The 16551-nt window shown below is 24.9% G+C and overlaps 1 protein-coding gene across 2 annotated transcripts in view; it reads right to left on the reverse strand.

The window, feature by feature from the left end:
• LOC136092371 (E3 ubiquitin-protein ligase AMFR-like) overlaps positions 1-16551 on the reverse strand; it is a 49219-nt gene that overhangs the window by 13037 nt on the left and 19631 nt on the right. For both annotated transcript variants that reach the window (XM_065820466.1, XM_065820467.1), the window contains 4 exons: positions 16316-16524; positions 14763-14855; positions 9677-9841; positions 3636-3788 (listed from right to left, as the gene is read on the reverse strand). In XM_065820466.1, the coding sequence (XP_065676538.1) occupies positions 3636-3788; positions 9677-9841; positions 14763-14855; positions 16316-16507 (603 nt within the window). In that variant the 5' untranslated portion in view covers positions 16508-16524. The remainder of the gene's footprint in view (positions 1-3635; positions 3789-9676; positions 9842-14762; positions 14856-16315; positions 16525-16551) is intronic.

Genomic DNA, 16551 nt, shown 5'->3' on the forward strand with positions numbered 1-16551 from the left:
TGATGAGTCCATGTCGGCAGTTCTCTGATGTTAAGCTTTTTGTTCATCGACCTACTAGTTCTAATCCTAGCAATCCTAAATACACGTGCAAAACTGTGAAGCATTCACCTTCTGTAATGGTGTGGGGTTGTTTTTCTGCTCATGGCCTCAGAGATTTATACTTTTTGCCCAAAGGAGAAACTAAGAATGCAAAAAAGTACCTCAACGTTTTGGATGAATCTCTAATCAATTACATGATTATTCATTAGTGCACAATTTTTCAACATGGTTCAGTACCATGCCACACTGCGAAGTCTGTGAAGCAGTGGCTTGGATCAAAAAACATACAGTTGCTTGATTGGCTTGGAAATTCTCCAGATCTCAACCCAATTGAAAATCTTTGGATGTTAATCAAGAAGCGTGTATCTGCTAAGAACTGCAGTTCATTAGATGGTTTAAAAAAAAGCTATTCGTCATGTATGGTGTACAGAAATTACATCAGGACTATGTGAAAATCTTGCCAAATCCATGCCCAAACGAATTAGTGCTGTGTTAAAAAACAAAGGATATCCTACCAAATAATAATAGTAAATCTGTTTAAAATGATAATACAATGTAATAAAAATAATTGAACTTGTTTTTGGTGAAAATATAATATTTTTGGAAGTATTATTGTTTTTGGAAGTAATTATGAAAAGTAATTATGATGTTGCAAGACTTTTTGCATTTGTGTACACATTGCAAACATTGATTTGTGTAAAATTGTGCCTTGTTGCAAGACTTTTTGCCAGCACTGTATATATACATATATATATATACATATATATATATATACATATATATATATACATATATATATATATATATATATATATATATATATATATATATATATATATATATATATATATAAAACTAATTATATTATTACTATTATAATTTTTATATAAAAAATAAATATTCTGTATCAAAACATTCAAACAAACAAAAAGGGCATCTGTTGTAAAGCATTGCAGGTATGAGGCACAGTGTTTCTTAATTGAAAGTTTAGAAATGGAATAAGTCAATCTTTCATTTTTGTTTTAATTATTGTCATGTAATTTTATACTTTATAGTTACTACGCTTTTTTTTATTTTTTTGTTATTTCATCATTATCTTTAACCATAGCATACTTATATGCATTTTTTTTTCAAAAAATGACTGTAAATGCCTTGAATCTACGAAACCATAATTGCATTCTAAAACATTTAACTCTAGATCCCATTTAATTAACTTGATTTATTATATAAATAAAAATTCCTTAAAAATAATAAAATATTGTGTATAATTTATATTTAATTGGTGCAAATAATGTTTAACATTATTAGGTCACATTTACAACAAAAATATATATATAATTTGTTTTTTTTTTTAATCAAAACTCATAATGGCAGCCTTTTATATTATGACTGAGTTATGAATAGGATGCTTCTTATTAGTATCATCTTTTATTACACTAATCGTTTTTCAATGGTTCTTAGCTATTTTATTTGTTAAAAAAATCTAAATCATTTTAAAATTACTTTAAAAAATTACTTTGCTTTTTATTACTTTGAAAAATGTATTCAATACACTTATTTTATTAGTTAAAAAAAAATATTCGAAATTTTATTTTAAAATATTACTTTTTCACTTGTTATTGTTTGATATCAATTTAACAATAAACATAGAGGTACCAAGTAAAATACCATTTTGTTTTAACATAGAGGTACCAAATTTCATTATAAAATATCATTATCTGTTAACATAATAATCATACAATATATTTCAACTACAAATGTTGTGAATAACATAACACTTATAATATTTATAGTTGAAATATTATTATTAAACTATTTAAAAAATGTTATGAACATTATGTTAAGAAAATATGTTATTTAGTATAACATTCTTGTTTACTCTGTATTTTATCAAGTGTAACAGTCCACCAACAAAACCAACAGAATTAATTTTCAAACAAAACAAACAGCTTAGTTGATGGGAAAGTGAATGTTAAAGTTTTGATTTATTGAAGCTATTTCAAATCTTTTAAAATATTTTAAAGCATTTAAGAGCATAATAATTCTGATTAATATCTTTGTTTTTTAGATTTTCGTTATAGAGACAAACAAATAAACAAGGTGGAGGAGTTCTGATTTACGTAAAGGAAAACAATATACATAAATTAGGAATGATATGTGGGTTTCTGACGGTGATAACGAAATCATAATGAAATTTTTAACAATTTAATACTCTATTAGGTGCAGCTGAAAATCATAACTTCTTTTTACAGCAAAATATTATTCACAAAGGTAGCAAAGAAAAGAAAATTATTTTCATAATTAAGGATTTCAAATGAGTTCCTAAATTTATAGTATAGTAAAAATAATTTACCGAACTAATTTTACTTTATTTAAATTTTCAGTAAAAACTCAACCCTATTGTACTACACAAGCCCCAAATAAAAATAGACCTAAGTTTTGGTTCAGCCTATTTATTTATGAACATTATACATTTTCTTTTTTTAGATGAGTTTGTGAAAGACAAAAGAAAAAGTGTTATATATAATGTAAGTAAAAACATTATATATAACATAAAATTGCAATTAATTTATAAATATAAATTGTTGACAAATGTTTAGTGGTATACAATCCGTTAAACATCTTGCCAAACTTGAGGTTAGCATCATAATATTTGAGTTTACATACTGTTAATGTATAACTTTATTTTAGTGAGTTTTTATGATTAGAAATTTACTTTTTTGATTATTGGTTGATAGTTCATCAAAGAATCAAATTCAACACAAATAAGGTAAGAATAATTAGGTTTATTCAAAATATTAAAAACTATGTTAGAGTTTTAATTATCTTTTTATCTTTTTTAACTATTTTGCTTTATTATTTTTACTAATTATTTTATAATTTATTATATTAATAATAATACTCTTTATTATTATCATAGTTATAATGTTATTTTTATATTTTCTAACTATTTTTTAATCCTGGTATGTTATATATAGTCCTTGGAATTAGGAAAAATGGAATTGCCAACCTTAAACTGTTAGAGGTCAGCATCAGATTGGCAAAAAAAGTTTTACACAATGGTTTTATATATGTTTCTATATTTTATGATATAAAATATAGAAACAAGGTTGGCAATTTTTTGCCGACCTAAAACACTATTAGGTCAGCAATTAGGCCAGTATTGCTGACAACAGGGCTGTATGTAATAATGATAATTTGTTGCATGTCCTCTGCCATAGATTTTTACTATTATTAACACTTTCTTCTGTATATTATCTTTCCTACAATAGAAGTGTTATATGGTAACACTTGATAATCTTTTGTTTTCAAATGAAATAAATTGTTTTATTTATACCTCTTAGTTTATTGCAAAACTGCAAGGATAAAATAAAACCATCAAAATGTCATTTGTTGATGTAATGGATATATCTTACTGTAGATGTTATACCCTCATAAAGGTGCACCCTCATTATATTGCAGATGTTACACCCTCATAAAGGATAATCCATCCTATTAAACAGCCTATAATATATTTTCATAACACATTTTTGAAACTTCTTATTTTTCTTAAACAGATACTAAAAAAAATTTAATAACTTTTAAATAAAATTTACCTCAGCTAACATAAATAACATAATGTTAACACTTTCTTGATAACCATATGACACAGCCCATACACCCATAACAGTGCTTGACAAACAAATTACACAAATAAGTACCATTAACTTGACATGTTTACTGCGCGGAGTAAATGGAGATGAAGTCAGCTAATAATATTCAATATATCTTATATATATATATATATATATATATATATATATATATATATATATATATATATATATATATATATATATATATAAAGAGAGAGAGAGAGAGATTTATATAAATTTTTAGAGTGTTACCCAGGAAATATCTTATATAGCATTTTTGGGATAATGGGAATTTAGGTGTTGTTGGTTGGCAAATAAAAAAGCCACACACAAAAAAGTCAATGCAATCTGACATTTAAAAAAAATTTAAGACAAGCCATGGTTCACATCCACCGTTCCCTACTTCAATTTATACAAGCAAATTAAGGTTCCACATAAGTAGAAAAATTTATACTTTATAAATACATTAATATCTTTGGAATTATTTTTTTAGTGGATTATATTATTAGCAGGAATAAAAGATATTTTTACTTTTTATTAATATTAAATTATAATTATTCAACTTGTTTCATTCTGAGCAATTTTCTGAAGAATTTTTATATTTATATTGCGCTTTTTATATTTATATCTTATTTGTGTGATTTCCATGTTGAGAGAAAACAAGAACAATAAAAGACAAATCTTTGCGTTTAAACTTTGAATAAATGAATTTGATCTATTTATTTATATATACATATATATATATATATATAATATATATATATATATATATATATATATATATATATATATATATATATATATATATATATATATATATATATATATATATATATATATATATATATATAATTGATTTTTTGACGAGATTAAAAAAATAACTACATGATTTTTACTACTAAAAGTTTCAAGCGTTTAGCAATCATCAGGTAAAAAATACATGGTTTTTTTCGTTAAAAAATATACTCAATAAAAATTGTGGCATTAAAAAAAAATTATAAAAAAATAACTATTTGCGATTATAGTTTTATAATTGTTTTTGAACGCCACGATGTTTATTGAGTATATTTTTTAACGAAAAAAACAATGTATTTTTTACCTGATGATTGCTAAACGCATGAAACTTTTAGTAGTAAAAATCACGTAGCTATTTTTTTAATCTCGTCAAAAAATCAATTATATAGCTCTGATATCATTCATCGAGCACTTTTGCTGAGTATATGCTCACAGCAAAATTAAACTTATATATATATATATATATATATATATATATAATATATATATATATATATATATATATATATATATATATATATATATATATATATATATATGTATATATTACCATTTTGCATTCTTCTTTCCCGAAAACTCATTTTTATTCCTCAATATTAAATACTATTTAGGGCTTTTATACTCAGCATACAAATTTGTTTTCATTATTTTGTTTTTCTCCTTGATTACAAATATTATATAACACAAACACACAAACAGTATAAATGTTAGACTTAGAATAATTAAAATAAACTTATATAAAGCTAAATCAATCTCTTTTTTATGAAAAAATTAAAAAAATCTTAAGTAAACAACAGTTTCTTCCAAGGGTACTATTTTAACTTATATGAGTATTTACTTATTTTCATGCCTTTCTGCGCATAAAGAACCATGAGTTACTATTAAATATGTGCACACATGAAATTTTCGGAAATGTGAAGACATCTATTATTTCATTTTTTTTTTGTAGACAATACAAATAATTTCCATATAAGTTTTAAAAGGCAATTTTAAACATTTTTAAAAGACAAATTCAAACAGTTACAAAAGTATCAAAAATAAAAGCATAAGTTTCAATATCTTTCATACCTTAATCTTATTATATAATTTTATTTTATATAGTTTATTCTGCTTTATCATTATCTTATTATTTAATTCAGATAAAACTCAATTTTTTTCAGCCAATCATTTTCGCAATAATTTAGATCGTCCTATATTTATGAACGGTAATGTACTCGACGAGTCATCTACCCTTCATCTTCTAGAATTAACTCTTACTTTAGATCGTTTTTGAAAACCATATATCAAATCCGTTGCAAAATTAGCATTTGCTAAGGTTGCATCTCTTTATCGAGCTCGACACTTTCTTACTCCGGATTCTATTCTTTATCTCTATAAATCTCAAATCCAGCCTTGTATGGAATACTGTTGCCATATCTGGGGCAGATCTTCTAATGATGCCCTTATTCCTCTAGTTTTTTTCCTCAAACATCAGTTCTTTGGAATTCGCTTTCTTCATCTTGCTTTCCTGATTCATATAATTTGCAATCTTTTAAGTCGCCTGTCAATTGTTATCTTGCTCTACATCTACATCTTCATCTTTTCTCTTCCAGTAACTTCTAACTCTAATAGTGGTTGCTTGCAACCTTGTTGGAACCGAAGATGTTTTAAAATAAAAAAATCTATCAATAATTTTTTTTGATGAATCTTTATAATGACCAGATTGAAGAAAAATATATTATAAGGAATTCAGAATAAAATTCTCTATAATAGATGAAGAAACTACACCTTTATATTTGTTTAGATTTTTTGTTTTCCTATCAGCTAAAATAATTACTTATCAAAAAGGTGAAGATTTGGTGGAGATTTGGTAGAGAAAACTACATATAAAATCAAAAAGATCAAATAAATATAAAATCAAAAAAGATCAAATAAATATAAAATCAAAAAAGATCAAATAAATAAAAAATCAAAAAGATCAAAAAGGTGAAGATTTGGTGAAGATTTGGTGGAGAAAACTAAATATAACTTTCTATTTACAGTTTTTATGACTTAACAACTAGATTACTGTTCTAGCTTAACAACTAGATTACTGTTCAGCAAATAGATAAATGTTTGCATCAATATTAAAACTTGTACTTTTAAGAACCACAGCTTTAAGAGTTTTTATGTTGTTAAATTCTTGCGTTAGTTCTTCAGCTAGATCTGCTCAAGTTTTACTTGCACTACTAATAATTTTGTGTTTAATATTTTCTTGCTTTTGTTAGGAGTTTTCTCTATTATGCAATTGTTGATGCAATTTGATACCTTGAGATTTATTACAATATTTATTACAATCTGATTCTGAATCATTATTTTCATTAGGATTGTTTGCTTCATCACTGTTACTAACATCTAAATTTTATTAAATTTAGCTCAATACATTTGCATTGAACTAAATTTGAAAAACTCGTATTCAAAACTTCTCATTAAAAACGTATTTTTTCTGCAACATTACAATTGCTATATTAGCACCAGTTATAAAAAAAAAAAAATGATAACAAACCAATATACATTAGGATAGGCATAAAAAAAAAATTTTTCCTGATTTTTAATTTGATATATCGGAAAAAACATGTCTCTTGGGTACTTAAGGATAATGCAAAAAAAAGTATATTTTTCGGTTGAAGATAGCGCATTGTGCTTGAATATTTGAAGCAATATTCTTTTTTTATCATTCTTCTAACAAATTAAGTTGAATGAACTGTTTAACAATTAGATAGAGACATGTTAAGTAGAACAAAGAATTGGAATAATAAATAAATGAAATAATAAATCAAATGGAGCCAGGTACTTTTTATGAAGCCTTTTTTATAAACTTAACGCTTAGGACACTCTTCGCAGCAAAGACTGCAGCAAAAGCGCAGTAATGTTCAAGATGATCATCTCTATACAGTTTTGCTCTTCTAATTTTAATTTTGGCAACCAGAATGTGATCATAATTGGTTTTGATACCAAAATCTTGCAAATTACTTAAAGAAGCCGGTAGCTCTTTCTGATAATCTATAACAACCATTAGCTAGAGCATTATTTTTCATTCTAATGTGCATCTGACATAATGACTTAGCTTAAATTCTTCTGATTCTTCATCAATGACTTCTTCAACACATGTCAACACTTTTAATTTTCCAATACCATGCTAATTCAATTATTACTATATTTTTTCTTTTTCACACTTAGCAATAATTAAAACAGAACACTCACATTTATAAATTTTTTAAATAAAAATATACATTAAATATAAGAAATATTAGAATTCTCTTTTTGAACTTTCCTTTCTCTTTATCGCGCTTAAAGGATTTTATAAGATTGCAATACCTGTCATGGTATCCATTTAATAACTGGAAAACTCTGTAAACCACTACAGAGTTGTGGGTATTACCCACAACACTGTGCTTTATCAAACACAGATTTAACATGCTGTGCAACGCTATTTAAAACATAAGAAAACTTAATTGGCTTAATTGATTTCAAGGCTAGTTTATAACTTTTCATTAAAACAACACTTTCATACTTTTTCAAAATAATACACCAACTTTTTCATAAGTTGGAAGTTTATTTACAGATAATTTAATTGGATGGCTTAAAATTGGACATTTAAATTCACTAAGTAATTTTTTAAAAATACAGCCATGACAGAAACCATACAATCAGAGGGGAAAAAAGTTTGTCCTACCTTAATATGCATATCATATAACCTTTACTTTGATTTCCACTCTATTTGGTTCTTTTTAGGAAAATTGAGTATAGCATAATAAAAATCTTCTTTCAAGGTTTTTTTATTTTATCAAAAGCAACTTTTTCTCACATGATTTTTACGTTCAAAAAATTTGATTTTCAGAATCTTTTATGATTATAATTGAACATTGATAACATTTTATTGTGACATGTCACTATCGAGATATCTTAGCTTTGTAGCTATTGATATTACTACAATACTTTGTTAGTTACATTTCACACAGCATTATACATATCGTAGCAAACTACAACTTTACAATAAATCTAGCCAATGGCTACATATTCCAGCTCTATAGCTAGCAATATAATTACAATTTATTGATAGCTCCAGATTGCAGCTACCAATATATTGTAGATTTATTGATAGTTACAATCTTCCAATAACGACAAATCTAAAGCTAGTCAATAACTACATGTTGTAGCTTTTTAGGTAGCCACATTGTTACAATATATCGATAGCTATGTTGTAGCTCTATTGCTAGCTAATAAATAATGACAATTCTATAGCTACTAGGTGGCCAATTAGTAGCCAACTATTGCTGTAGCAATATGTATAAACATATCAGAGTTTTTGTAAGCATTCTTAGTTTATTTTAAATATGTTAATAGCTCTAAAACAATAATGTTGCCTAATAAAACTATAAATCAATAGAAATATATTTTTTTAATTAATGTTTTATTTATTAAATTATTGTATTATTGTAGCTAATTATAAAATTAAGACAAGTCTGCATTTATAGTAATAATAATAAATAATTAACTTGTAATAATAATAGTATAGTATATAAATATAAATGAGTAATATAATGATGTAATGAGAATTTGCTAGCTATCATTTGCTTTTCTAGCTTGCAATATTCATGGCAATCTTTATTGCAATCACTGTCTTGATTATCAAAGGTTGTTGCTAGCTAGAAACTAGCTAGTGATCCTTGTAGTCATATTGCTGTCTTTATTATTACAAATACCGCTAGCTAGTAGCTAGACAACTTCTCACTGGGTATTAACTTTATTTTATCTATAAATAACTAAGATCTATTTTATTAATAAACTTCATATTAATAAAACAGATTGCCATTATAAATTGTGAGCCATTATAAATTGTGAGCTATTATAAATTGTGAGCCATTATAAATTGAAATAATTAACAAAAAAATCAGAGAGTTTTTAAAAAAAAAAAAGCTTTTTCAAAACATTTGAGAACAAAATATTAAAATTTCTCATTTACAAATTTTTTTTAACACCAGTCCTTACATTTTACTTTTACTAAAGTTTTATAATATTTAGTGCACTTTTATGTGCTTTTAAATATTAATGATTATTACCTTGAACTTAATGATGAATAATACATAAATGTAATAACCATAGTCTGTTTAATATTTTTTAATGACTAAGTAATCATTACTTTCATTAAAAAAAAATAAAAAAAAATAAAAATAAAAAAAACATACATATTTATATCGATCTTTGCAAAGTTGACCAAATATATGCCAGAAACCTAACATGGAAAACCAAGCAGCCCAACATAAAACTTCAGTTATGGATTGTGCATTAACAACGCCAAATACAAAAATGACTTTGTAAAAGATATAGTTCCAAAACTTATCTTGCAAATGCTAATAATATTAAAAAATAAGTAAATAAAAACAATATCTGAAAATTCAATTTGCTATGAATTCCACTAAACAAATCTAAAGTTTAAAAAGCTTCTATTATTGCTTCCCTTTCATAATGTCACAGGGTTGGCATTAAAAAAAAACACGCCCAATAAAACCAAAAAAAAACCGCCAAAAAAAACCCAATAAAACCCGGGTAATGTGGGTTTTATTAAGTTTTTTTAAAGGTATTTAATAAGTTTATGAACTATTATAACCAACTTCAACATTAAAACTATATTATTAACTAAAATAATTATTAACTATTATTATTTACTAAATTATTATTAATTATTATTATTAACTATTATAACCAACAATAACAGCTATCAGAGCAGGTTTACTAATATTTGAATCATTATTTGGAAATAAATTATTACAATCTTTATCCAAATATTTTTATCGATTGAAATTTTTTTATCTTTTATGTTATTCACCTCTCTAGGTGAATTTAAATGAGTAGTAGTGGCCAGAGAAGGTCACTACAGTCGAGGAGGCTACCTTATTGTAGTTACAATCCTCTTTCAACTGTTTTAAACTATATTAAAAATCTTTTTCAAAATAATTTGAAAAATTCTTGTTATAAATCATTAAATAACAATAAAATGTATTTTAAATAAAGTTAGAGTAGAAAATGAAACTAATTTTCAATCATTAAACAAAAAAATATTTACAGAGACGAAATAAAAATAAAACCCAAATTTACCCAATAAAACCCAAAAGATGAAATTAAAAAAAAAAAATTTACCCAATAAAACCCAAAATTACCCAAAAAAAACCTGGGTTTTTGCCAACTCTGCAATGTCAAGACAATCAACCTAAAGTTTTTCGAGCTCCTTTTTTTTCCTTCAATCATTATATCAATTAAATTATTAAATTTATTTAGTTATTATTTGTTTTGAAAACTGTTTGGATAGGTTCTTGTTTTTGATATTTATTTTGTTATATTGTTTAAACGAACAGTGGTGAGATTTAAATCAACTTCTTAAGTATATATATCTTAACTTTAATTTGGTTTTCAGTTTGTTTACAAATATATTTTTAAATTAGTCCACAATAGACTGTATCACTTGCATTATTATCTATTCCCAAAAGAAAAAATCATTGAAAACTAAGAGCAACAACTTGAAGATAATTATTAAAAAAAAGCAAAAAATCAATAAAATAACTAGTAAAAAAATGTAAACAAACTATAAAAAAAAAAAATTACAAAAAACTATAAAAAAAAAAAAAAATTTTTAAGATAACAATAATAATTTAAAATAAAATTACTGTAATCATAATCAAATTATTTCTGATAATTAAATTATCACTTTACATATACTCTTTCTCTTAAAACATTTGCAAACACAAAACTTCCTGGTAAAAATGGAAACTTAACAACAACAATTTCAGAAGAAGTTTTGATGGAATAACAAATCGAAGTTGAAAGAGATTTTTAGAAAACAAAGTGAAGAAATTATTAATTTCAAAAATAAAAAAAATTCTAATCATAAAACATAGAGTAATGTTGTAACTGAGGTATTGAATTCCTTATTGTATATGTATAGGAATTGAATTTAATACCTCAGCAAATGAGTATCATTAATGCGTTTTTCTGTTGAAGAACTCAAGAAAAAAAAAGAGAATGTTACTATTTCTGGTGTTTTTGAATCAATCTGAACTGATAAAAAAAAGGAAGAAGCTGATTTAGCAAAAGTTAAACATTTCTTTGCTGATATAAATATAGATAATAATGAAATTATATATAAAAAGACCAAAAACCAAACGGACATTTAGGACTTTTACTTTAAACAAAAAGTAAATGTCCTTAATGCTTAAGGGGCAATATTTGGTGAATTATCATCACCAGAAGAAAGAATTACGGTACTATTTGCAAAAAAATTAGCAATGTTTTTCCTAATAAATTTATTAATTTAGATCAAACACCAGCGCAACCCAGATTATGATTTGCATAAAGAAACAAACAAACTAAATGTTTATCTGTCAGGAGAATCTCTATTTCATTATGGTATTAGGAGCAACACAATTCAAAAGATCAAAAAACAACAAAATTAGTAATCACAAAAAGTCAGATAAAAGTTTAAAAAAAAGAACATTCAACCAGCTTGAGAAAAGAAACTTATTTAAAATGCTTTTATACAAATCCTACCTCTCTAAACAACAAGTTATAAGATCTAGCAGTTGAAATTATTCAACATGATGCTTCAGTTGTTTTTATAAGTGAAACTTGGTGGAGACATCATCTACAAATATTACAGGTTTTAATCTATTTAGAAAAGACAGAGATAGTAGAGGTGGTGGAGTAGGTATTTATATTAAAAACAAGATCAAATCCTACATTATAGACAACAATATACTCTAAAACAATAGAGTAAATTTGGTGTTTTTAAGTCGGATCGGAAAAGATTACTTGTGGCTGTATCTATCCTCCAGGTTTATGTAGTAAAATGAAAAATTTAGCTATAATCTGCTCAATTAAACAAGCTAGCAACTTGTATCAAAAAAATAAATTTTCGGGTATCTTGCTGTTTAGAGATTTTAATTATTCATCAATAAGTTGTATGAAAATTATAATTTACGTTAATATGATCAGGAAATTCAAGCAAAAGAGTTGGGTTGTCTAAGTGATAATTCTTTGTTCCAAAATATTATCTATCCAACATTCCAAGTAAAAATCAGTTCAGAAAGTAATGTACAGATTTGATGATAACAAAATATGAAAAAAAGTTTTTTTAGTCATTCATATTCCACCTTTGGGGACAATTGAACATGGCCACCACTTATTTAGGTTGAAAATGAATAGCAAAAAGAAAATAAAAGATCCTCTTTGGATTTAAACACATGTGTAAAATGAAGAGCAATGTGGTTTATGTGGTTTACAATTTAATAAATAAAATTTAGTAATTATGTACTGATCACAGCATACAAACATTTGAATTCAGATATTGAAAAAAAATGTGAAAAAAGTATCTGGGATTTCAAAAGAAAGTTAGCACTGAATTCCAAACTAAATCTTAAATCACTATATTATCAGCATATATTAACAGCAAAACATCAAGAAATCAATAGAAGCATTATATTGGACTGGTGGAACTCAAGGAGCATTTAAACAAACAACTACAAACAGAGCCATAACAGCGAACACAATAAAAAAGTATTTCGTTTAACATTCACAAAGAAAAATTCTACAAACATTTCAAAATCTAGCGATAAGTTTAATTTTGAATACCTGAATCCAAGCTTTACAGAAGCAATTATTAAAGCTCATATCAACAAACTTGATGTACAAAACACTTTTGAAGTAGACAACATTCACCCTAAACTTCTCAAAATGTGTTCTAAATCACTCTGCAAGCCTTTATCAATATCATTTAACAAGTTTTACAAACCAAGTGTTGTTCCAGCCCTTTAGAAAAACATTATTGCCCTGTTTAAAAAGGGAAGTAAACTATAACCATCTAATTATCCCCCAATTTCACTAATTTCAGTTGTATACAAATTAATGGAGGGTAAGATATGTGATAAGATAATGTATAATTTAGTAGTGCACAATTTGATAATCAAACAACAACATGGCTTCTGTAATAAAAAAATTGCACTACTAACTTGCTTGAACCAATTAATTTTATCACAAAAGCACTTGCAGATGGATACATACAATGTAGTTGTTATTAGATTTTGCAAAAGCATTCGTCTTTTATTGTTAAGGTTATTAGTTCTAAGCTCAATTGGCTTGAGATTAGAAACAAATTATTATGGTGGTGTAAAAGTTTTCTAAGCGAAACATTTCAAAGAGTAATAGTTGGAGAATTTGTGTCAGGATGGGAGAAAATAGATAGCTGAGTCCCTCAAGACTCAGTTTTAGGTCTACTATTTTTTGTGATATTTATAAATGATTTATTAATTAGAATCAAAAATGAAGGCAAATTATTCACTGACAGTGCTAAACTTTTAGCAGTGATTAAATCAAAATAGTTTACAAAACGATTTTATCATTTTAAAAGAATGGACAGATGGCTGGCAGATAAAATTTAACACACAAAAATGTAAAGTAAAGCATTTCGGAAATAAAAACCCTAAATACAAATACAAAATTGATAAAGCTATACTAGAGGAAGTAAAAGTCAAAAAAGATTTTGGTAATTTTATCTCGAATGATATTGATTTGAGCCACCATATATGTTATGCAATTAATAAAGCAAATAAACAAATAGGATGAATTAAACATGCATTTGAATATATAGATGGAAGTATTATCAGCTAATTATACAAGTCATTAGTTCATCCCCATCTTAAGTATGGAGCAGTTATTTGGAACTCCAATTGAAAAGGAGAAATTGATAGGCTTGAAAAAGTTCAAAATAGATCAACTAAAACATTTAATTGTGGTCATGAAGAAAGGAATTTAAAACTAATATTACCTTCATTAGAAAATAAGAAAAAAGGCAGGGTGATTTAATCCAAACGGTCAAATTAATAAAACGAATTGACTAAATAAATTTGCATAACTCAATTGAATATTTTAATACTAATGGTTGAGCAAGAGGCCATAAATTAAATATACAAAAAGTCAATAAAAACAGACAATAACTACAGTTTAACACAATCAAACATTTTTTCTCTAATAGAGTTGTAAATGATTGGAATTTACCAACACAAGAAATTATTAAGTCTAAAAACGTAAAACAATTTAAGAACCACATTTTAAAACATTTCAAATTTTAAACTTCAAATCTCAGATCTTGTATATTGTTTTAATCGTTGTTAAATTTTTGGCTGCTATAGATGAAAATTCTAAATAACTTCAGTTTCAACTTATATGAGTTACAGCGTCATTTCCATTCTATTCTATTATCAAATAATTTTTAAAAATTTTAACCTGTTCTTCTGAAACACGCAAATCACCAAGCACAAGTTTTTGAATCACTTTGCCAAAAAGAAATAAACAGCAATATGCCATATTGATTAAAGACTAGCAATAAAATACATTAATGTTAATAAATAAAGAAAACATCTATGTATATATATATATATATATATATATATATATATATATATATATATATATATATATATATATATATATATAATATAATATATATATATATAAAATCAATGTATCATTTTTTATTTATTTAATGTTTTTTATATATATATATATATATATATATATATATATATATATATATATATATATATATATATATATATATATATATATATATATATATATATATATATATATATATATATATTCATTTATTTAACCCAAAATTGGAAATTACAATTTTTTTTATAATTTTACAAAATAATGTTAGGTGTCACTCATATATTTAAACTAGTCATTGAAGTGAAACCTAAATAAAATAAACAAACAAACAAAAAATTCAACAGCAATATTAATAAATAAAAGCAAGCGTAAATTAAATTAATTTAAAAAAAATGATTAAGCTATAATAAATTAAATAAAATGACAAGAAAGATATGAAAACACTCAATTAATAACAACAGCAAACATCAACAAAAATAATTAGCAACAAGAGCACAAATAATAACAAACATTACGCATATGAAAAGGCAAGGACAAAAACTACAAAACAAAAACAAAAACTACATAACGAAAACACAAACAAAATCTTCTACTTAAGCCTAAAAATTTGTAGCGAATAACTTTTGTTTTAATTAGTTCTTTTTATTATTTTTTGAACATTTTTCGACCTTCTTTTCTTTAAACTTGTAACTTTGTTTTTCATTGATTGTTTTTGTTTTATCTTTTTAAATCTATTTGTTAGTTTTACTTTTTCATTTATTTCCTTGTTTTATTTTTTCTTTAATCTTTTAGCTTGTTTATACCTTTTTATATTTTTATTATTTTACTTTATTTTTAACTTATCTTTTCTGTTCTTTAAAATTTTTTCTTTCATTTTTCTTTTTCTCTTTTTTCCCTATTCACCATTAAATAAACGTTTCCTGCCATTTGCAATGAATATATATATATATGTATGTGTGTGTGTGTGTATATATATATATATATATATATATATATATATATATATATATATATATATATATATATATATATATATATATATATATATATATATATATAGTGTGTGTTTAGATTAGCAATGTGACACTTAAATAGCCTGCTGCCAGGGACTGCAGTACTGCATATATTGACTAACTTAAAACCTGTTGCCGCCAAAAAGTGTGGACTATTTTGCGTCAGCAGGTTTTAAGTTAGTTAATGGACTGAGAATTTGGGTCTGGGCATTAATCTTTTCTTTCATTATTCTTTGTTTTTTCTTCCATCGTTTTCTGAAAAAGCTGTATGCCATATATGAAATTAAATTGTTAATAATTAAAAACTAAGCTATAAAAAAAATTATGTATAAAATTAATACATTAAATTATTGTATAGTAACAACCTACCCACAAGCAAAAAGATTCGTTTAGATAAACATCATATATAGAGTCAAATTGGGAAACATTAGAATCAATTTCATCATGTTGATGAATTTTTTTTTTTGCAAATAGTGCTGATACAAGAAAAATAACCAAACTTAAAGTACAATACGATTTCAACGAAGGAACAGGGAGTCTTTCAGAAAAGAAAAACGGCATTACAATCAGCGTGTTTCCTATAATGAAATTATTTTAAAAATGTA

The sequence above is a fragment of the Hydra vulgaris genome, chromosome 15 (genome assembly GCF_038396675.1).
Source record: "Hydra vulgaris chromosome 15, alternate assembly HydraT2T_AEP".
Classification (NCBI taxonomy): Eukaryota; Metazoa; Cnidaria; class Hydrozoa; order Anthoathecata; family Hydridae; genus Hydra; species Hydra vulgaris.